Raw genomic sequence first — 24916 nt, forward strand, 5'->3', positions numbered from 1 at the left:
ATACCAATCTGTTTTTATCTCCCTCACATTTGATTTATTTAGCAATATTATCTAAGAAATTTGGAGCCAAAATGCCTGTGATTTCTAAGATTTATGACCAAGGATTAAGAGATAAATCACTAAGATAAAGCTATCACTAAGCCTGCACTTCAGATGGAGGTTGCAGCAACCTTTAGCTCTTTTTTATTATTTCTGAATAACCTGTGAAAATTCAAATCTCATCTTATAAATTAAATGTGAAAATTCAATTATACATCAGAGTACCTAGCTCAGATTACAACAGTAAATTTGTTTTTTAAAGGTTTTTTATTCCCCATATGAGAAGATGGTTTCCTTCATCATTAAGTGCTTACACCTACTGAATTGTTTTGATGAAAATATTTAGGCTATTAAATAAAGATGATCTTCCCACAACATGGTTGTACAGCTAAACTATAACTATTTTGTGAATTGTTTTAAATTTGAAAGAATATATGACTTTAGTCATAAAACTTCTATGACTTATAAAGCACATGGAATACTGTTAATTCTTATGTTTATGTTTACAAAAACACCACAATTAAATCTGTAATTTAAAATAGGCAGCCTCTCTCCCTATGAATCTACTATTAAAAGTAAAATTATTATTTCATAATTAAATATTTACTTTAATAAATTATCTTAAAATTAATCAATTATGCCCTATGTTACTGATGTTATTGTATTATATTATTTTTATTTGTTAGAAAACCTGTTCAGTGTAATTAAACCAAACTGGAATATATTTGTTTTAGGAAACAAAATCATTAGACACTGGGAGCCCAATGCCTTTGGCAGCATGGGTGGGTTTTTAATGTTTGCTGAGTTAGTTTTCTAAGGAAGGAATAATTAGAAGCCTTTATAAAAAGAAACACACAGCAAACATAGAGGGAACAAGGGTCATGAATTCTAGTAAATATGAAGCACCTTCTCTCCCAAATGATTCTCATGTGCAACATTGGTCAGACTTGAGAGGAAATCCATAACGTCTATACATTAAAATATTTCTATACTTGTGAAGTGTACTTGGCTGGGATTCATAAGACAAAATGAATGACCATATTGCTGAAATGATAGATGTGAAAATACTGACAATATTTTGGCTGAGATGTGTTGTAGGGGAATATCAGGTGTCACCTGCCTGATCTTATCAGTAAAGATTGGTGTGGAATAACGATTTTTAGGTATAGGTAGATGCGTTGGACAATACACAGTAAACATGGAGGTGAACCCTTCAAATGTACAGCTGACAGCAGTCTGGTCACATTATGTCCAGCACAGGTCTACTTTGTACGTTTGAATTTAGTTAGGGGTAAGATTGTAGCTCAGTGGTATAGCATGTCAGTCAGCATGTTCAAGGCCCTGGTTTTAATTTACAGCATCAGAAAGGACAACAATAAAGAAATAAAATGGCAACTATTTATAAATATTCATTATAAAATTAATAATGTATTTTCAGTGTGGTGTACATTATAGTAATATTTTTGTCATTGTTGTTTCAGGACCTATTCATTTAGACATACCTGTGCTTTGAAATGTCTGATCCAATAGCTTGTTTTCGTAGGTGAAAAAACGAGAAAAATTTATAGAAATTGTGTGACAGTTACATTAAAATTTTTCAAAATCTACATTATTTATACAAGGTAATATAGCAACCATCATCCAAAGTTCATATTCATTTGTGATACAATGATGCCCTGGAACAAGTTGAACATAAAGTATATTACAATAAATGATGATTTGTGAGGGGTATAGATTTGCTCAAACGTGGTCTGTTCTTTGGAGTTAATTTAGAAATTTCATTTGAGTTTTATCTCTTAAGTCCTAAATCAAATTTAGAGGCCAAATAGCAAAATCCTTGGAAATGGTCATAATTTTAAATACTTCACACTTCAAAACTTAAGTTAAAAAAAAAAAACTTATGTTACCCTCTTGAGAAATCCACAAATGTAACTTTCTGATATGAAAATTGCTTCTTTAGACATGGAAGTGAAGTACGGTCAACTGGTACTTACTTATTTGATGGGATATTGAGTGGACAGGAACAGGGTTGACAATCTTCAGAGGTTCCTCGAGTAGGATCACCATAGAAACCAGGAAGACATTCATTGCAATATGGGCCACCTGTGTGATCCTTACAGTTCTGAGAAAGAAGTGCATACTAGTTCGTTACTTTGGTTTCAAGCACAACCATGTTACCAAAAATACTTCTCCAAAGTTATTAGACTGTCCCCATTTGGGAGAGTAATTTGCCACATTAAATGTTGAATTTTATAGAACAAAAGTGGCACTGGAAGTTAATTTAATATGTATTTAATATTTAGCTTACAACTACATGCTAGATTCAATGTAACATACTTAAAAATCAATAACCAAAATTCATTAAAAATTATCAATTTGAAAATTTTATTTCCTAATTTTATTTTCATAAGGTGTGTGTGTGTGTGTGTGTGTGTGTGTGTGTGTGTGTGTGTGTGTGTGTGTGTGTGTTTAGGCTTTATAAGCCCTAATGGCATTAAAAATGTTGCCCTGATAGGAAATGTAGCTCATTGTGCAAATGCCTTGGGCCTTGCTCTCTTAACACAGGCTATAATTTGGAACTTAGTAGATTCTGATGGATTGGACAATGCATTCCCATATTATGTCTGTGAAGAGACTACTTGGCCCATAAGTAAATGTTTATGAAAAGTAATTTTAACATACAACAGTATAGAAAGAAGCTACAAGATATGTAACTATTGCCTTTAGAAATATAAGAAGAAAAAAAAAAAAGACTGGAAATGACATGCTCTTACCATTTGTTTTGGAAAACATGTGTTTTTAAAAAACAAAGTAATTTTCTTTTGTATCTCTTCATTTTAACTTGATGACTTTTTTTGGTTTGGGCTGCATTTGTAGAGGTCACCAATTCTGAGATTTAGGTGAACAATTCAGTCACCAAGTTTAGAATTGTCTTTGAGGCTTCTAAGAGTCCCACATGTTTAGTCTCCTATCAAAATGTACTCCTTACTACTGAAATATATTTTAGTTTAATAAGGATATACAATTAATAAATTTTCTACATACTAAAGAGAGAGTTCATAGAACCCAGGAGCTATGCAGCCTTTATTTTATGATCAGTAGTGAAATTCGGTGAGAGAAATAGCTAAAATATAAATTAACTTTAAACTGCAAGTATAAAGTTATTAACCTGCATGACCACTGGAATAGACTGTTAATGCAATTCCGAATATTATTTATTTTGAGGTTTTAAAATAAGAGTTATTTCAATTACATTTAGTAAATGGACTCGACAGAAGCATAGGCATTAATAAGTAAAGATGCGATTCTGAGAAGAACTTATTAAAATTCCTTGGAGAGGGCAGGATTGTTTGTTGAAAGATATCCAAAATATAATTTATTAATTTAACTTTGGACTTCCCATTCAATTCTATGGAGTAAAGGAACTGAAGTTCATTAACTGTGAATAAGTACATATTTTTTAAACAATAACTGGTATATTTAGAATGGGATTTTCTTTATTGAAAAGTCTCAATTTGTTTAGCAAATATTTTTAGAGAAAGCACAAATGTTACTCTTGCTGTTAACAATTATCACAAGATAACTAAGGAAAATAGGTGCATTTGTAGAAAATTGTTTTTCCTTTCATTTTGTCTTCCTGTCACTTCCTTTCACTTTCCAAATTTACTGTAAGTCACATATTTTTCTTAAACCTAAGAAATAGCTTATTCTTTGAAAAATTGTTTTCTTTTTAATATTTTCATATCATTTTACATACCAACCATAGTTCCCCCTTCTCCCCCACCCCTCACCTCCCCAACCAACCCCCATCCACTCCTTAGAAAGGGTAAGGCACCTCATGGAGAGTCAACAACACCTGGCACACTCAGTTGAGGCAGGACCAAAACTTCTTTTCATATTTCAAGTTGACATGATGAAAACTAGAACTATAAAATCTTTTAAAAGAAGGATCACTAAACTTATTACATAGTAACCAGGCCAACATTAGAATTTCTGAAATGCAACTGAAAATCTTAGATAATTTGCATGTCTTCAACTACAGATTTGAAAGAGAAATAAATGCACTGAATTCCTTATACTTTCTATTTTTACATTTCAAGTAATCTTAAAATTCAAGTACATTTGTAATCAAAACAGACACTAGGCAGCCAACACAATGAAAATCAAAACTGGGAAAGATAGATTTTCTGCTCTGATGAACTGGGCTTTTTCATAGGTAGCTTGCCATCCAAGTGACTTTTAAACATTGCTTGCAATTCATATTATGAAGATACTGAGACCCATACACAGCCTTCCTAGGTGGCTTGAAATACTCTCTGGGTTTTCTCCAGTGCACATGAGTTAGGATGACCTTGTCATACAGAGCCACTCCACAGCAGAAGCCTGGAATTTGTTCGGAACCCCAAAGTGTTCATTTATAATCAGGATTCAAAAGTAAGCTACACTAAATCACCTTTAAAAAAAAAAAGAAATTCTGTGCCGGGCATGGTGGTGTACTTCTTTAATCCCAGAACTCTGGAGGCAAACACAAGTGAATCTCTATGTGTTCGAGGTCAGCCTGGTTTACAAAGTAAGTTCCATGACAACCAGGGCTGCACAGAGGAACCTGTCTTGAAAAACCAAAAAATTATAAATAAAAAATTTCGTATTATGTTTGCTATTGTGAAAAATTCCTGCTGAATAGTCAAAAGGAGATAAAAGAAAACTTTACAGATTGATAACAACTCCTTTCGTACACAATATCCTAATATGTTGTTTCTGTAGATTGTGTCAGAACTATTACATTCGGAATGGGGTTAAGCACAGAGTTGTCAGCACCAATTCAGAAAGAAGTGCTTGACCATCTCCAGAAGAGTCTATAGGATAATCTGTTTCCTCAGGAAAACAGGAAGAAGAGACTGGGTCTCAGCTACTAAGAATCCGTCGTTTCCCCAAGAACCTTTCATCATTGGAAGGCTGGCTTCTCTCTTCTTTGCCTTCAAACTGTCAGCAACCTGGTGGACCCTGCCTATCAATTTTCTCTCCATTCCTATTCTCACCACTCTGCTGAAAGAAACTATTTTGTTCAGAAATAAATGGTTCCTATTCTGTAACGTGTCATATCATCAAATGTACCAAATTCAGGATTTGATTTAATCCTAATGAACTCAACTTTATAGAATACCTTAGGGTTGGTAGTATGGCATATTTATTTTTGTTCTTTCCGGGCAAGTAAAGCAAATTAATGTTAGTTTGGAATTTGATATATTCTACTGCATGCTTATAAAGTGTTTAAAGGTAGTTCAATATTTCCCCCAGAGTCACTTTAAAAGGCTGTAGTATAATTAAAATGAAAATCACTCAGTCTTTTTATTTGTAAAATCGTCATTGGAAAAATCTACTGATCCACAAATTAGGGCTATCATGCTTTATGCTGCTCTGCAATTGAACAAATATCTTATGCAGAGAAAACAGAAAGTGCACCAATAAACTAAAATGCCAAATTATATTGGAACAGAAGCCCTGTGTTTTTTTTTTTTTTTCACTTTGGATTTCTCCTAGCCCTGTTTAAGTACCGGAGAAAGCAGAGAAATGAACAAGAGAAATACAACATAAGAATCACAGAGAACAGACTATGCCTTAAATTCTACAGAGAGATGAGAATATGATATCCTCCCATATTGGCACTATCTCAAATTGTGTTTTGTGAAAATAATGGCATGAGAGGTGTTCTTTCAAGCTCCATGCCACAGCAGACAATATAAATCTAACATGCCCCTGAGTTCCTCTGAGTGTCTGTTCAGGAGAACTCTCCAGGCCTCCAGCTACTTAGCAGCACAGATAGTTCTCTGCTCTTTGTGAAGCTTCTTTTTGCTTAGAAGTACAGCATCAATTGTAGAAGGAGCAATTCCACTGAAGATGCATTACATATGTTCAATATGCTAAAATCCATGTACAACATTTTTCATTGATCTCAATGCACAAAATTTTAAATAAACGTATGTAATATGATCTTATTTTCCAGGTGAAAGAAAACTCTAATGTAAAAAAGTGAATTATTTTATTTTAATGGTAATGTTTTATGTTTTTTTCATATTGTAGGGATATAAATCATTTTATGTTTTAGAATAGTCTACTTTTGGCAGATTTATAGAAGAGAGAGAAACCATATATATTCATAGTAGATATGTATTCTAGTCATTAGTTACATTTTATAATGATATATTTTATCCTAATTCAATTTTTAGACAAATATGAAAAAGCACAGCTTCATAGTTGCTAGGCAGATCACATAAAGCATTCTTAGCTTCCAACTCAGTTCTTGATAAAGATGTTTGATACATACTGACCCACGTGTTCAAGGTTGCAAAGGTAGCAAACAGAATTCCAGGGTTTGTTGATCAGATTTCAGTCTTTTCAATTAGCATCTTCAAGAGAGAAGCACTTACCAGACACTCTCCTGTGTTGTCATCACAGGATTCTGCATGACCAAAGCACTGACATGGTTCACAGATGCCACCGAAAATAGTGCCATTAACTCTTCGGTGCCTAGGCCAACATGACTGAAAAGAAGGTAAGGTTTCAGTCACTTTTCAGTATTTAGAAAAAAAGAAAAGAAAAGTAGTTCCCCTTTTCCTAATAATAGAAAATAACCCAGGTAGCAAACTCAGCAAATGAGCTTGTCAAAAAAGCAGAGCCATTATTGAAACATTGCTACTGAGCTATTACTCCTGACACTAGGACTTTGTACTGACCTTACTGTTATTGGCAGTTTTGAGATTAGAGGAAACGTTAGCTTGGTGTCTCTTCTGAAATGGTAAAATAAAGCACAGATATAAAGAATTGAAATGTGACAGTCTCAAAGCCAAAAGCACAGACAAGAAAACAGAAGGAAAGACACTGAGAAAGGAACGCAGCAGGCTCGAAAGGAGCTTATGGAAACTTGGGCTAAAGGAGCACACCGTGTTTTCACAGATTGATTCTCTGCATGGAGAACCTTTCCCCACACCCTAACACCTTCACATCCACAGAATCTTTGGAATCCTTTGGAAGGCAATGTTTCCCCTTCTCTCATTTCAAAACATAGCCAGTGGCTGGTGCACATTCATGATTCACATATTTCATCTTAAATTTCCTCTGTCCTTTATGTCTTCTCAAATTTGTAGGATATAGGTTATGATTTATTTAGCATATTTCCTTGCTAGTTCACTTATGTTATTTGAGTTCATTTTTATTTTTTGACTGTAAGCATGTTTATTATTCACCACTGGTATGTTTTAAATGTGGAACAAAATTATTTGAAAACAGAAAAACAATGACAGTGGGTTATTTGCACAATAGGTAACCTGCGGGTCAGCACCTCACATCTACTGTCACTATTCGTTTCATTTCCTTTCTGTGTGGATTTCCACAGACATGATGAAATGTAAAAAAAAAAAAAATGTGCAAATATTGCTGCCCTCTGGAAGTTTATGATACCCTCAGGTTGCAATTGCATCTTGTGAGTTATTTACTATGTTTCTGGATGGTTAAATATACCATCATATGTCAAAAAGAGGTCCCCTTTCTAGTTGGAAATGGAAACTAGAGAGAACCACTGAAGTAATAAACTACACAGAGCCATGCTGTGTAATGTGGGAAACGATCCTTTTGCCTCAGGATGCGAGGAAACTTCCATTTGAACAATAACAACAAACATGTGAAAAAGACACACTAATATTTCTCATCTGAGAAGAAAATAAAATCCACTTTCCTCTTAATTTGATCAGTACAGAGACAATGATTCTAACTTCATGTCTCCTTCCAGTATGTTTTTCTCCATTTTGATACAAGTAATTCCTTCTAACATATAATTTTCAAAACCAATAAGCCTTCACAATCCAGATGGAGGTAAAATGTGACGGTGCTGACAGCACAATCAGATAATTTATTGTTGTCAAAGTAGATCCAAATGCTATTCTCTTAACAATTTAAAAACTACTTTTGAACTTTGCTTGCACTAATCTTCTTTTTATAAGCATTCCAATTTCATATACCTTGCAGTAGTTTGGATGAAAATGACTTCATAGCTTGTAAGTTTGTGGAATTATTTAAGAAGGATTAGGAGGTGTGGTTTTGCTCAAGGACTTACGTTGCTGGGGGGGTGGGCTCTGATGTTTTCAAAGGCCATGTGCCATTAATAGTGTGTCTTCTGTCTTCTGCTTGCAGATCAAGATGTGAGCTCTAAGATGTTCCTGCTACCATGCCTTTGTTCTTGCAACATAGCCTCTAACCCTCTGGAGTTGTTAGCATGATTAAACACTTTCTTCTATAAGTTACCTTGTTCATGGTGGGATGTTTTTCACAGCAGTAGAAAATTAATTTACAAACCTTTTCCTTAGCCATGGAATTTACATTAATACACATGGAAAAATTAAAGCCATTATACTTATCTTTCCACTTATAAGCCCAAAGGCACGTCTGTACCCGTTCCCCATCCAAAAGGATAGAAATGAGAACAGTATTCTAAAAGGAAGATCACCTCACTTATAGAACTCAGTTCATGTTTTAACAACATTCTGACTCTCGTTTTTCTTTTATTGAATAATTACCACCCTTGTGAAAATATTTTCTCCACAAAAGACAAGACAGCAAAATCACCCTAAATGGAAATTTTGGAAATGTGATGTTGGCATAGAGTTGAAAGGAAGCAAGCATTTGCAGGAGAGAGGAATCAACTGGGTCACGTGATAAAATGTAGTCACATGATTTGGCTACCTTGAATCGGATGGCCAGAGCAAAAGCAGTTTGCTTGAGTAGGCATAAGAATGGACTGAAGTGTGGAAGATCACTGAGGAAGAAGTGGCATTCATTTTACTGAAAACAAAACAAATTTTTTGTATACCTTCTCTCATATATCCTTTCTTAACACCTCTAACTTAGTTCAGCTACTTAAAACTTTATTTATTTACTTTACTCTGTTTACTCTGTTTGCATGTCTGTGCATCATATATGTGTGTGGTGCCTGAGGAGGCTAGAAGACAGTACTATATCCCCTGGGATTGGAGTTACAGATTGTTGTGAGCCACCATGTCAGTGCTGGGAACAGAGCCAGAGTCCTCCAGAAGAGCAGCCAGTGCTCTTAACTGCTCATCTGTCACTTCACCTTCAGTGATGATTCTAGAGGCCACATCTGTGATTCTTAGAACACTGTTTTCTATTTTTAAGGCTATAATTGTCTCAAGTGTGTATGCTCATAAAATACTTTAGACTAAATGAAAGTATAAATACTTCTCAAAAGTAGTTAATATTAACTCAGTTTTATAGAAAAGAAATCATTCAGCCTAAAACTTATATTATTAGCCCACTTTGTTTTCACTTCTTCATCTGTCAGGAAGACAAATTACAAAATATTGGGCACAGAAGAAAAAATGTTAGAGACTAGTTATAGAAATTCATAATATGTAAAACGAAATGAGGGACAAAAAATAAAATAGAAAAACAACATTCTGAGGGTAGTGTACAACGCTCAATAAAAATGTATGTGATGACTGGCTACAGTGGATACACAATCTACTTAATCTATATTATTATAAGACTGATTGCAATAATCCTATCAAAGTCTCTATAGGTCAAAGTACTGTTGTAATACTAATATATGCCCTTGTTTATTTAAAAGGTTGTTACTCTTCATGCAGAATTTCCACTGGTACTTTTGTTAGTACAGCAATTGGAAATAAAATTTGATTTAGTTACAAAAATAAAACCCCATACCCCCAACAAAAAGCATTCAAAATCAGTATTGTGACCTCCAAATAAGATAAAAGAGAATATATTTGGTAATAGATTCATTGATGTGCTGTTGACTGGGCAGGCCTCAGCAAGCTAGGACTAAGGCATATTGTCCTTGTAGACCACTCAGCTTTGAATACATCCCAGAATATTAGTGATAACAACAATAGAGTGACTGGCCCTAAGAGTTGGGCTCAATGCAAAAAAAGCAATCAAAACAAGTGGAGGCCAGGGATGGAGAACATTACATCTAAGAGGAGAAAGTTTTGATAAGGTCTTCATTGGTTAACAGAGGCTAAATAAAGAAAACAGAGAAGTCCAGAGTTTAAAAAATTGATTGCCCTGCCTTAACTAAGTTCTTTTTTATCCATTTCAATGTATCAAGTATTGTACTAGAAGTCCTGGAAGCTTTTATTTTCCCTTCTCCATTTCTGTGTTCTTTCCATGTCTTCACACATCTTTCTTTGTTCCTCTCCATCATCACTTGTTAACTTCTCCATGATGCTTTCCCAGACATCTGCCTCCACTGAACAGCTCAGTCCTCTGGATGACTGTCGCCATTACCTCATCTACCACTCACTGCTCCCTTAATTGTAAAGCACCGTGACTCACTTTTCTGTGGTATTTGTTCTCTATCTAATCAGATTAGTAGATCTGTCTACTAACTAGTAATCTGTCTACAGAGGTTGAACTGTCTACTTATTGCTAATTTATACAGATGAATTTATAAAATTTACTGAATATATAACTTATCAAAAATATTCCACAGGATAAAAAAGGAAAACATATAATTGAACAAGTCCAATATTCAGATGACTTTATATTCAATGGGCATTTAGTATAAAAGTTGGTGGGGAGAACTGAGAATAAAATGGAACTATATTAAAAGCAAGAATAGGATGAGGGCATTTATTATTCCAAGTGAAATAGGAATTTAAAGCTTCAAAGGGATCTGCCTAGTTTGAAATCAAAACTGGAAGACTTGTAATAAAGGAATATTTTATCAAGTACAGCATGTGTTTTATATGTAAAATCAAATTTGAGTTGACATAACTAATTCATATCCATGATTATTTTTCCTCTTATCTCTATAAATTTTGGAAAAGCAAGTACTTCAATGAATTTCATTAGTTTCATTTCCAGACAGACAAGTCTCTACCCAGTTTAAAGAAAACACATTAGTCATGAACATAACTTTAAACTCTGTGTAGCCTCTGGAAGCATGTATTACTTTAAAGAACACAAGATCCAGCAAAGTTTGCCTGGGGTGTTTCTCCAAATGGTGTTGTGGAGTGGAACATCTCAGAGCACTCAAATAACTCCTTCAAGGTACCGCCTTTAAGAGACTTAAACTCTTATTTATCTACAAGTCACTCCTTCCACCAGGAAAAACACACACACACCACACACACACACACACACACACACACACCACACACACACACACACACACACACACACACTGCGAGAGAGAGAGAGAGAGAGAGAGAGAGAGAGAGAGAGAGAGAGAGAGAGAGAGCAGAGAGACAGACAGAGACAGAGACAGAGAGAGAGACACAGAGAGATTTCAAGTAAATCAAGTTTCAAACTACAAAAAATGATAAAAAATTTAAATCACTTTAAAATGATATGACCAGCCATTAAGAAATACTGATTTTTTACAAAATTACAAATATAGAACAATGATACAACAATAAAGATGTCAAGCCTCGGGTGCTCAAGAGTAGGGAAGAGTTTTAGAAGGTAATTTATTTCTCCAACACATTCTGCTCTTGAAGTTTTAAGGATTGTATTCTGGGCTCGGAATGCTTTCTTCAGAAAGAAATAGAAGGAGAGGGTGATAGGACTTAAAAGTGGGAGAGGAAAGAGAAATGAAACAAGTGTCTGTGCCTTAACAGAAATAAAAGGGAAATATTTTTGAAATATTATTTTGCCACCATCACCTTTGAGCTGGCTAAAAGGGGAAGGAACACACAAATTGCACTTATAGTAGGGGAAAATATTTCAAATGCCACTATGTCTTTGAAAATATATGGTTAACTCTGTTGAAAGGCCATGAATGCTAGGCAGATATTCTAATTACTCCTTTAATCTTGCAAGGATGAAGCGGGGGGGGGGGGGAATCTCAAGGCCCTACACCTAACTGAGGCATCTAACAGCTGCTAGGGAAGAGAGAATCATTCTTTTGTGGGGTGAGGGCTACTGGTAGGTTGTCCATACTGCTGCAGATGGCCATGCCCACACACATTCAGAAGGTGGTCATTGGACATAGTGTATTAGTAACAGTAATCAAAGAGAAGACAAAAAGTAGAGAAGAGCACCTATTGGGGGACCCAGTGATCTGGAGGATGGAAGTAGGGGTAGTTATGATCTTAATATGTTGAAAGCATCTATGAGATTCTCAAAGAATAAAAAATGAAGCCAAAACAGTATTATTTAAAGAATATGTTCATACAGTTATGGATTGAAATTTTCAAAACATTAATTTTTGAGCAGTGTTTTGGCAACACTATCTGAGGGATTGGTTCCTACAAACTTACTTCACAAGAGCTGCCACTGTACCCGGGTGGACACTGGCAAACTTCCACAGCACTTGCGATACTTCTGTCAGTAGGATAGGGGACAGCAGATTCAAGATTGACAGAGCTCAACCTGGGAAGAGAAAAATTAAACAGTGGGTCAGTAAAAAAGCTATGAAGTATTTTGGAGATAGATGAATCGTGGTATGTGAGTATCCATAGCAATGAGAATATGAATAAACTATGTTTAAAAAAGATGCTTCTGTAACTTGAAGCTTCTGTCACTCACTATAGAGTCATGGCCTCTGCATCCATGGAGTCAACCAGTGCATACTGAAAATATTTGCACAAAACATTCATATTTGTACTGAGCATATGCAGACCTTTTAAAAATAGCCTTTGTCATTATTTCCTAAATAGTACTGCATTGTATCTACTTAAATAGCACTAGCATTATATTAGGTATTATAATGGCCTAGCAATAATTTGTGACTATAATTTGAATTTCAAGTATCCTATATCAGTTTACATGGAGCCTTGAACACTGGATACTCTATCAGTGATGGTGTCTTTGGGAGCCTGAGGGGTCTACCGATGATTATTTTTGGTCCCTATATTTGCATCCAACTCTTTCTGCTTCCCAGTCCACTGTGATGTAACAAACTGTAATGTATGAAAGAAAATAAAAATAACAATGACATAAAAGAATTAAAATGTATCAAAGTCCTAAATGGAAGAAATTATGAAACTAGGGAAGAAAATAAAAGTTGGTATGGGTTACACAACAAGACCCTATTTCAAAAAAATAAACAAAATCAATCAAACAAACAAAGAACAAAAACAAGGAAAGTATAAGAGAATATTCAAACTTCAATTTTTAAAAAACTAGATAACTTCCAATGGAGGGATTGGGACATCAGCCCAGCCACACAATATATGGGATATGCAGGTGTAAGGGTGGTGTAGAGATTGTGAGAATGGCCAATCAAGGACTGGTCCAGCCTGAGACCCATGCCTCAAGAGGGAGCCCATCCCTGACACTGCCTAGAAGTACCAGGACCTAAAAGGTAGATGGCCCAGAGACCTAGGATACAACCAAACACAACTAGAGAAACAAAAATCAATGTAATGATGTCTAATGATATTCTGCTATACTTATAAGTTGATGCCTAGTCACCAGAGAGACTTCATCCAGAAATTGATGGAAACAGATGCAGACCCACTCCACAGACAAACATTAGGCTGAGCTCAGGGAATTCTGCTGAAGAGAGGGAAGAATTGTAGGATCCAGAGGAGTCAAGGACACCACAAGAAAGACAACAGAAACAACTAACCTGAGCTCATAGAAGCTCACAGAGACGGAACCAACAACCAGGGAGCCTGCATGGAACTGACTGAGGCCCTCTTCATATATGTGACAGCTGTGTAGCTTTGGACTTTTTGTGGGATTTCTCATGGTGGGAGCAAGGGCTGTCTCTGACTCCTTTACTGGATTTTGGGAACCTGTTCATCATACTGGGTTGCCTGCCCAGCCTTAATAGAAGGGTAGGCACTTATTCTTACTATAGCTTGATATGCCATTTTTTGTCAATATCCATGGGAGATCTGCCATTTCCTGAATAAAAATGGCAAAGGAGTGTATGGGGTGGGGAGGTAGAGGAGAGGTGGGGAAGGAACTTGGAGGAGATTGTGGTTGGAATGTAGAATAAATATATAAATGAAAAATAGATAAATAATAATATCATCAAACAAAAATCTAATTGTGACATGTAGGATAGCTCTCTGGTAAGCTATTTGTGCAGAGAGGCCCAGAGTCCCCCAAACAAAACAGTCTATTGCCAATGTCTTTGATTGCTCACTAAAACCAGATCATAAAGCCCCGTTGCTTAAGACACCACACACTTGGGCTGCAGGATATTGAGAAACCAGGCTGCATCTGGGAGTAATTTTCCTCCTTCTAGCTACCTTTCACAGTTCTGAACCCTGATATTCAAGTTGTTTGAGGGAAAGAACCATCAATTGTCTACCTAGATGCTAACCCCATGAGGTACAGTAATGACCTTCTTGGGAGGAAATGTCCTCCAGCACAATATGTTATGATTGTCAGGGGGATAACCAGTAACCAAACACATTCTGATTGGATTATGATCAAAAAGTCATGGCTGAGAGAGCATACTCCCTAGGGGTGAATTTCTACTACTGTTTTGCTAAATGGACATAGTGTCAATTTGCCTTCTAAGTATTTGTTTATAGCCACAGATTAGTGTTTCAACTTTTATCAGTTTGCAGTGGGTGTGGCTTAATGCAAAGACTCAAAAGGGATGAGAATATGTGATCATGGAATGTCCCTAAATAGGGTATCCATCTCTCTCTGGCTCAGGAAACATTGTGAAAGAGAGCACAGAGACAATGTACAAGCCAGAGGTTGGAGAGGAATGTTGCTAATCCTTTTCCTGCTGTCATGAACCGAGAGAACAGCAATAAACATCAATATGCAAGTATCTCTGAGGTATGAAGAAGAATACTTTGCTTATATGGCTGCTGAGGAGTCAAATAGTTGGATCATAGGGCCATGCTCTTTCTAGCATTTTTAAAAGCCCCACACTGATTTCCACAGTGGCTGAGCCAGCTGACGCTCCCATCAACTATAAATAAAGGTTCGTCATTCCGGAATCCTCACTCACATTTGCTGTCATTTGTTTTCTTGATGGTAGCCATTCTAGTGAGTGAGATGAAATCTAAAGCAGTTTTAATGTCTGTTTTCCTGCTGGCTAAGGATATTGAGCACATTTAAACTGTCTATTGGCCATTTGTATTTCTTCTTTTGAGAACTGTCTGATCAGTTCATTGGCATGCTTATTGGTTGCAAAAGTTTATTCTTTTTCTTTTTTGATGTTCATTTTATTCTTTCCTATTCTCTGGATATATCTTTGAATATGTATTAATTTCTATGTCATACTTGACGCAGAAACGAAAAGTTAATTTGAAATATGTAGATGGGTAGAATCTTTCTAGCCACTGAGTGACATATCAAACTTCAAAGGATAAAGCATTACCTTTAACTGCATATACACACAGCCAATACTATGTTTGAGTACTTTCTTTGAACATCTTGGTAGAAGGTCTAAGACTAATGGGGCATCTTTATAGTGTTTCCATACACAGGTCACTTAAAAATCACAAAGTGGAGTTTTTTGCTCCTCAGGTAACCTTGTACATGAAAGATCTAATTTCATGAGCATGTCATTATTCAACTCTTATTATTTAAGATGACATTCACAAAATAAAATTAGTAGCTAGTTATTAGTTTAGAATCCCATACACACTGATAGTGCATTTTTATCAAACAAACTCCATTCCCTCCCCCTCAACTCCTCTTCTATCCCCCAATTACTATCTTCTTCTTAAAAAACAAAACCAAATAAAAAACAAAAATCAATGAAACAATCCTTTGTTCATTTAGTGCTTCCCATACATGCGCAAGTATAGAGCCATTCATTAGAGCAAGAACAGTTGCTAAGGGGGCACCATCCCTGAAGAAAACTGAATCTATCTATCTATCTATCTATCTATCTATCTATCTATCTATCTCTGTCTTTCTCCATCTCTCCCTTCTTCAATCCGTTCCCCCACGAATTGTCAATAATTCTACAGCTAAGGGTAGAGCTTCATGAGCTGCTCTCTCATTTTAGAGGGTAAAATTTTGTCATTTAAGATATTCAGAATATCATGCAGCAGCCACCTCGATCTAGAGCAGTGGTTCTCAACCTTCCTAATACTATGATCCTTTAATACAGTTCCTCATGTTGTATCCCCAACCATAAATTATTTTTGTTGCTACTCCATAATGATAATTTTGCTATTGTTATGAATAGTAATGCAAATATGTGATATACAGACCCTGTGAAAGAGTCGTTCAACCCTCAGAATGGTTGCCACCCACAGGTTGAGAACTGCTGCTGTAGATCCAAGACAATTTACCAGACCTGAACTCCCCCTGTCCCCAGTGCCCAGTCAGCTTCTTTTCTTGCTTCATTCTGCTCTCTCATTATTAATTCTTAATGGTAGACTAAGCAAAATGTAACTTTGTGTCTGCTTTCTCTCATTTCTAAAGTTCAGCTTCACTGTTATACATGTCAATACATTTTTATATTCCTAAGCAATATTCTACTATATGCCAATCTTTGTCTTCTACTCATTTATGGATATTTGAGTTTTTCTACCACTTGAATGCTATGAATCTTTATAAACATGTATTTTCAGTGTCTCTTTTCCATTTTTTTCCTGGTTATAAACTTTGGAGAATGTCTAGGTCTGCCAAGTTTTCTTAACACAATGTGTACACAGCTAAAGATAATGTTTACCTTGGTTGACACAAACATGAATTATTCCTTGATCACATAAACCATGCCTTGTTCTTTACATACTCAGTAGGACTGTCTGAGTCTTTGTGCCACATACTTTTGATGGATGCATCGACAGATGGATGAATGGATGGATGGATGGATACATTGATAGACATACTCAGGATTAGTTAAAATACATATAAGTTAGTAGATGAATGGAATACAGTTATAGTAGACATGATAACTAAAATAAGTCCAATAAAGCCTACCATCCACATTTCAAAGAAATAAAAATCAGCAAATAAAAATTAAATTGTGTGTTTGATCTGACATAGAAAAAAGATGGGGGAAAGTTAGTTAGGACTTTTAAAACCAGAGGCCCAAAATGCCCTGAAAATATCATGGCATCCAGCTGCCTAGAATTAATGTGCTATCAAATGATAAGCCTATAATTCTGATCATTAAGAATCAAATGGTTTCACTGTTGATAAATTAGTTGATTACCATATAAAAGAGTCACAGCTTACTAACTAGCAGCTTGATTGATAAAGACAGATATACTTCAGTACTTTCATTATAAAATTTCATTACCAAATATAAAACCCAAAAAAAGGGACATTGCAGAAGAATGATCATCTGAGTACTTTAAGACACGATTTAAAAATGAAGATACCAAACAAGAAACACTTGGGCAACTTGAACTGCCGAGTCTCCTTTGTCTTTTGAACAGCAGATGTTCTTAATCTCTGTAACCATTTTGAGCTTCAAGAAATTTCAACACTAAAACATCTCTCCCTGTAATATTCCACATCAGTATTCACTGAGCAATCCCAATGTTCATTAAGTTCTGCTGTTTGCTAAATGGGATTTTAATGCGTTTAACAGTTTTAAGTGTTACCCATGAAGAAGGGGCTGTTTCTTCCCCCTTCAATACAGTCATTTGCCTTTCCTGATACCAGGCTACATTCATTTATATACAAAGTATTGGCAGCAACAAAGTACCAAATGCTAAAAATGCATGAACTCTTTAAGGTTTGTCAAAAAGTCTAAGGTTTTAAGTGATTCTCATTATGACATGAAAATACAGATAAAATGATGGACAGAGAGAAGAGGTGATTTCAGAAGTTACTATGGGAAATACTAGAGTCACATCAAACACTGTCCTGTTCATTTATTTCTGTTTGGTTACATTTCTCAACAAAGTTGGCTAAGTCATACACTAAAACCACCAAAACAAAACAATACTTTGAAGTAACAAAACCCCTGTGGTCTTAAAACTCAGATAAATAACCCCTTTTTTTACTTTGCATATTTTTCTTAATCAAAGACTTTCATTTTATTCAACTTTTAAAAATGTAACTTAGGGTTAACCACCACAGAAAAATTTTATTGCTAGTAAAATATTTTATTCTGCTTGGCATTTGTCAAAACCTAAGGCAATGGTTTAGCATCCTCTCTTAACTGGATCTGGCTGTGTAGGCTTTAGATCCTGGCACTTGGAAGGCCTAGAGGCAGCACAAAGCAAGTTCAAGGCCTGCTGGAGCTAAGGAGAAATGCAGAGCCAATAAAGACAACTCAGTAAGGCTGTGCTTTAAAATAAAGAATGAGAAGAGATCTGGAACTACAGCTTAGTGCTGTAATGCTAGACTTACATAGGTGAGGTCAAGTTCAGTCACCAGTACCACAAGTCCCTAGCCTCTGCCCTGTGGAACTTTACTGAGACCCCCCATTAGAGGTGACAGATCATTACTAACTCACTGCTAATGAGGCAACAGAATGATTTAGTGGTCCAGGATATATCTGAAGGAGTTTCTGGGAAAGAAGACTTCCTTCACTTCAAGTGTGTGTGTGTGTGTGTGTGTGTGTGTGTGTGTGTGTGTGTGTGTTATGTATATGTGGTGTGTATGTTTGTGTGTGTGCTATGTGTATATGTGTGTATGTGTTGTATGTATATGTGGTGTGTATGTCTGTGTGTGGTTGCCATGTGTATATGTGATAGGTGTATGTGTGTGTGGTGTGTGTAGTGTGTGTGTCTATGATATGTGTGTATGTGTGGTGTGTGTATGTGTATGTATTGTGAGTGTGTGTTTGTGTGTGAGTATGTGTGTACGGTATATGTATTGTGATAATGTATATGTGTTGTCTATGTGTGTGTGCATGTTTGGTATGTGTGTGTGTTTAGTGTGCTGTGTGTGTGGTGTGTGTATGTGGAATATATGCATGATGTGTGTGGTGTATATTTGTCTGGTGGTATATGTGTATGTGTGTGTATTCTATGTGAGTATGCATGTGCATGTTTGTGTGGTGTGTGTGTGGAGGCATGTATTTGTGTATGGTGAGCGTGTGTGTGTGGTATATGTGTATATACTGTGCGTGTGAGAGAGTGTGTGTGTGCATCTATACATGTGAGTATGTGTGAGGCTGTGAGGCTTGGGATCAGTGTTGGTTGTCTTCTTCCCCAGCTTTTCCCAGCCTCATTTTTTAAAGCATGGTTCCTCAATCACTAAACCTGGGGCTCATCAATTTTGCTAGGCTGGCTGTCCAGTGTAGCCACAGGTTCTCTCCTGTCTCTGCCTTCAGGGAGCCAGGGTTTCATATGAGAGCTGCCCTGTCTGACATTTTACCCAGGTATTGGGACCTAAACTCTAGTCCTCATGTTTGTCAAGCAGTGCACTTACTAAGTAGGCCATCTCCTCAGTCCTTCTCCAAACATTTTGATCCATGTCAAGTATAAGAAATAAATGAGAGATTATGATGCCACTACAGTCATTTATAAAAGCAAAATGCTACTATAAGACTTCACCTTCTTTTTCTTAGCCCTCCAAGTGTATCTTATTGCAGTATCCTTTATATTATTATAAATACATGCATCTTGCTTTCATTCTGAATTATGCTTCAGAATGAGTTCATTGCCTCACATTGCATTCCAACATGTGATGGTAAATCATATGGTGTATGTGCATTGTTCCCTCACCTCATCTTCAGTCTGGAAATTCAGATATTGTTTCTGCCAGTTTACATGACAGAGAACTGAGATTTAAACAATACACATGCAAGATACTCACTATGAGTTTGCAGACTGAATGAGTCAAATATTTATAGATGACCCTTGAGGGATGCTTAAAGACCATAGGAAGAAATGCCTGTGGGCTTAAACCCTGGCTCTACTTCTCACCAATAGCAAGATGAAGAGTGTGTTATTTAAATCTTCTTAAATCATAGAGTTCTTGTCAACATATTTCTTTAAAATATGGTCACCTGGATGGCACTTTTCAAATGTAGATAGAAAGTATGTACTCTTCAGCTCTATGTCTCTGATTACTAAAGATGCTTTTGCCCATGTGGTTTTTGCCTAGATAATTTACAGTGTAAACTCTGTCAATCCTATTCAATGCAAACTCCTAAGTTCACTAAGGAATTCACATGAAAATATCTTCACTTTAAAAGGTTATGTATGAGGGCAAGTTCAAAGGGCATGATACACTTGAATAGTAATTATTTATGAAGCTCATCAATATGTATAACTGCTATATGTCAAATAAAGACATTTCTAAGTGGTGCTGGAGAGATAGCTCAGCAATTAAGAGCACTGGATGCTCTTCCAGAGGACCTAGGTTTTATTCCTAGTACCAACAAGACAGCTTTCAACTGATCATAACTCCAGCTCCAGCTGAACCAATGCCCTATTCTGGCCTCTAAAGGCACCAATTATGCATGTGGTGTATTGAAATACTAACAGACCAAACAATATTACAACAAAAACTGAGTATTTAAAAATCTTTTAAAGATTCTGTATTTGTTTGCATATAGTGGATGCATATGAAGTCTGTTTTGATAAAGTCACAACAGCCTTGAGTCTGCCCTGGTAGGAAGTGTAAATTCTGGTATCTCATCCAGGTCTATAAGAGGATTTCCAAAAGTCAACCTTTATTCAGTAACTACAAGATCAGGACAGCTGGGGCACTGGCCTCCATGAGCTCTCAGGGTTCTAGGTTGTTCATCTCTGGTTTCTGAATAAACACTAGAACTGGCATGTTCTAGTCATGCTGGCAGTTCAATGTCCCTCTTCCGGGAAGATTCTCATTACTTTGGTTCACATTGCATTGGCTAAACCACTTCATCTGCTCTCGGGAGTTAAGGGAAATGTCATATCCCCAAAGGAGTAGAATTTGGTGAACTTTAACAATGTCTATTGTAGGGCCAAAAGGAAGACGATTAGTGAAGAGTTCTGCATCTTGTAGGTACTTAGGAAATATTCTGCTTAAGTTAATGGTCAAGGATGTTACTAAAGCCAAAATTCAGATAATTTAAAGGACACACATATACATATGCAAGTAGCTTGATTTACCATACATTCTTCTTTATTTGTGGTGTGTGTGTGTGTGTGTGTGTGTGTGTGTGTGTGTGTGTGTGTGTGTATACATATGAATATACGTATAAATGAGTATATATGTGGAGCCAGAGGTTGACATTATTAGATGTCTTCTTGGACAAATATCCATTTCACTATTGGAGCAAGGTCTCTCACTTGAACCTGGATGTCATTAATTTGGCTAATCTAGCTTGTTTTGGGGACCAGTATGTGGTAATATATTGTTCATGATCTACTAAAGCGACTGAAGATCAGAATGCAAAGCTAGCCATAGCTTTAGAATCTGGGCAGTGGTGGCACACACATTTAATCCCAGGACTCAATAGACAGAGGCAGATGGATCTCTGTGAGGTCAAGGACACTCAGGATTTCATAATAGTAAATCAGTCTAAAAGAGAAACAGCTCATGCCTTTAATCCCAGCACTAGACAGTATATAAGAACCTTGGTGCAGTCTGAGAAACCAATATAGGATTCTGAGGATTGGTGGAGAGCAGTGCAGTCTGGAGATGCAATCTGAGGTTCAGTGGCTTTAATAGATTATAAACAATACATCACTACACCAATCCCATCTCCACTTCTGAAGGCAAGTCACCATGCTCACTTGGCATTTTTATGGGTGTTAGGCATTCAAACTGTGGTCCTGATGGCTTTTGTGCCAAGCACTATACTTACTGTCCCATGTCCTTATGCTACATTGTCTTTTTAAAAATAATATCCATTTATGTTTTTCTCCTCGTCTTAACTAAATATGATCACAAATAAGATATCAATTAGCTACACTTTGTGAGTCTTTTGGCACTCTGGATAAGTATGGCTGTAAGAACTCTCACAGTTGTGGAAATGACAGAGTATACCATATTCTAGATGTCTTCAAGCCTATATAATGTTTGGAGAAAGTATAATCACGTGGAATGAGATCATTGAGATATAAATACTTCATATTTGTGAGCAGATTTTCTGTTAGAAAGTGTTTCAGCAATTCTCTAATTCCATTCCCAAAGTGACCTTTCGAAGTTGGCAAGGCGATTGTCTTCCTATTTCAGAAATGAAGTGACTGAGGTGCAAAGAGGTCAAAGCCATATTCATGTTTACAACTATTAAATAGCTGTGTTGGAAACAGAAGTCAAAATTCTTGACCTACAGCTCAGTTTCCTATCAAATTCCACCTAATCGTACAACTGGGCAAACCTAAGTCCATTTTGCTGAGATAACTACCCTTCAGTGAGTCTAAATACAAAGTGTTGTTGCAGTGCTTCAATTTCCTTGTGCTTTCAAACAAGCCATATCCAACTCAGAAGCTTACTGTGCAAGACAAGTTGAAATCAATTCAAGCAGTGTTTTACAAATAAGATTCAATCTAGTTGTAGATCAGAGATAAATAAAATATCTCAAGCTAACTGATTCAGGATTCATGGTAACTTTCACCTCTCCTAGAACGGGCTGAAACTTCAATCTGACATTGGCTTCATTTCTTGTGCCACAGTGCTTCCGTAATAAGGGGGGGGGTGGCAAAGGGCAGTCACCTTCTTGGAGAACTTCTAAGTCAGTTTACATAGTCACACATGACCACATTCATAAGTTCAGAGACAACGCCAGAAGGATTGAAATGAAACCAATGACTTTAAGATGGGTAGACTTTGAAATTGTCCAACATAAATCAGGAGGGTGTCTTTGAATTAACTAGCTTGAGAAACAATTCTACAAAAATAAATAAGCCCTCCAGCTACTTTTTGTCAATTTGGTTGTCATTCACTTTCAAAACTGGAGGACTCATTTCTTTATACTGTTTAAACATCATGGCAATTTCTATTTACTAAACAGGAAAAAATATAATTAATTCCTAAGTGCTCCATCTCTTCTTTAGAGCACTTTAGCCCAGCTTCTAGCAGAATTGCCTATGCAAAATAAGCATATTGTTTGGCAACGGTTTTGTTTATGAACCTGCAGCTCCCTCCTTTGGGAAATGGTAATGATGATTGTACTTTGCTGAAATATTACAAGTGAAAGACAAACTCGGCAGCACCAGCAAATTATGGGGGCAGAATCCACAACTGAAAAATCCAGAGCAGGAGATAGAAATATTGCTCTGAATAAAGGCATGTGAATTGTCAGTGTGGCACAGAATTTGATATTCTAACTTGATCTCATAGAGAATGAAGGTGAAATAATATCTTGTGTTACTATCTGGATTTTTAAAAAAGACGAAAAGGATATTCCAATATATCTGAAATAAAAATTTTATCAGATAAAATGTCATTGTTTCTAAAACAATAAACATAGGAGCTTCTAGTCTGACTTTTGTGACCAAATTTGACTCAAGTCAGCATTCTTTCTTCATTCCACAATATATAGAGAATAAAATGGAATTAGCCTTTGAAAATATCCATGTTACAGTAGCTTATCATTTTAACCACAGTCTTGATTAAAATATAATGAGATAGATGTTATTATGGGCATATTAAACTTAAAATCAAGGTCCCACAAATACCAATCAAATGACAAGATCAACAGAGCTTATTTAAGCTCCAAAATCTCCCACTCTTTCCTTTAAACCATGTGTCTATTATAGTGTCACAGTGTTTTATAAAGAGGTGCATAATTATGTAAATGGATAAGCTTATGTTTCTTAAGTCTAGATACTACTAGAAACCAGGTAATTGACTAATAGAAGAAAATATTTTAAAAACCACTTTCCAAATATGAGTAGCCTGAAATAATATATCTTGACTATTTCACGTTCTGAGCTGCCATAAAGGGAACTGTCTTTTTGTTTCTCTATAGGAAGTTACTATCACATGCTCTATCAAAGTTGCCGAGGATGCCAGGCAGTGGTGTTGCACCCCTTTAATCCCAGAACTCAGGAGGCAGAGACAGGCAGATCTCTGTGAGTTCGAGACCAGCCTGGTCTACAAGAGCTAGTTCCAGGACAGCCTCCAAAGCCACAGAGAAACCCTGTCTTGAAAAACAAAACAAAAAGTTGCAGAGGATTCATCCATGTTAAAAGTCCAATATATTATTCTCCACATTTAAATTTTAAGGGTTGCCTATGATTATCTTCTAGAAACCAGAACGTATGCTTTTCTTTTACTTGAAACCACAAAACTATACCTTTTAAAATGTACTTTTCTGCCTTTGATTGCCCCAGATTCACATGTGGACATTGGGAGATGGAGTTCTAGATCTTACCTGAAGATGGCATCCATCCCCAAGTTGTATGTGATTTGAATGAGGACTCTCTCCAAATTTGCAAGCACAGTCATAAAATCTTTTCTACTGACTGGTAAGTTTGTTCCATGTATGGTAAATAACTCTTCTTTGAGTGGTAGCTGATAAATGTGTTCTTCTGTTGGATCCAGATTCACCTCATTATAGACTGTGCTGATTCTCAACATGTTTCCCTAATGGGGGTAAAAAGAAAGTATATATAGATAAAGTATATATAGATAAAATTGCAAGAAATGTACACAAATTATAAAGGTTACCTGAATTTGGAATCTCTATGCCAGATTATCCTCAGGAGGGTTTCAACTTAAGATTGGCTTTCCCAAATATTTTACATGTTTTTGGTGTACGTGAATCAAAGACAAAGCAATGTGAAGATCAGTCCTCATCTCGTAAACTACAAAGTCTTCCATTGTAAGTTTTGAATGAACTTGCTTTCTGTATCAACTAAAATAATAGATAATCTCGTATATATGATTGTATGAACCAAACTAAAATTTGGTTTATACAATCATGCAAATATCCTGTATTTATGGCAGAGATAAGAATTACAGGACAGCTGAGGCAAGCAACCTGCATGCCGACCCAGTTCAGCGGCAGCGGGTTCCGATCACCCAACACCCATAGGCAGCCTAGCCTCCATCCACCGGCCCAGGTAGGCCAGGA

General features: G+C 36.2%; 1 protein-coding gene across 4 annotated transcripts in view; it reads right to left on the reverse strand.

Annotated features, from left to right (window-relative positions):
• The window catches only part of LOC100771923 (laminin subunit alpha-2), a 541373-nt gene that overhangs the window by 221937 nt on the left and 294520 nt on the right, over nt 1-24916 (reverse strand). For 3 of the 4 annotated variants that reach the window (XM_035440328.1, XM_027402872.2, XM_027402871.2), the window contains exons 14-17: nt 24215-24426; nt 12330-12441; nt 6468-6581; nt 2034-2161 (exon numbers count right to left, since the gene is read on the reverse strand). The exons of the other annotated variant lie outside the window; for it this stretch is intronic. In XM_035440328.1, coding sequence (XP_035296219.1) covers nt 2034-2161; nt 6468-6581; nt 12330-12441; nt 24215-24426 — 566 coding nt within the window. The remainder of the gene's footprint in view (nt 1-2033; nt 2162-6467; nt 6582-12329; nt 12442-24214; nt 24427-24916) is intronic. 4 annotated transcript variants of the gene reach the window in all.

The sequence above is a fragment of the Cricetulus griseus genome, chromosome 2 (assembly GCF_003668045.3).
Source record: "Cricetulus griseus strain 17A/GY chromosome 2, alternate assembly CriGri-PICRH-1.0, whole genome shotgun sequence".
Lineage (NCBI taxonomy): Eukaryota > Metazoa > Chordata > Mammalia > Rodentia > Cricetidae > Cricetulus > Cricetulus griseus.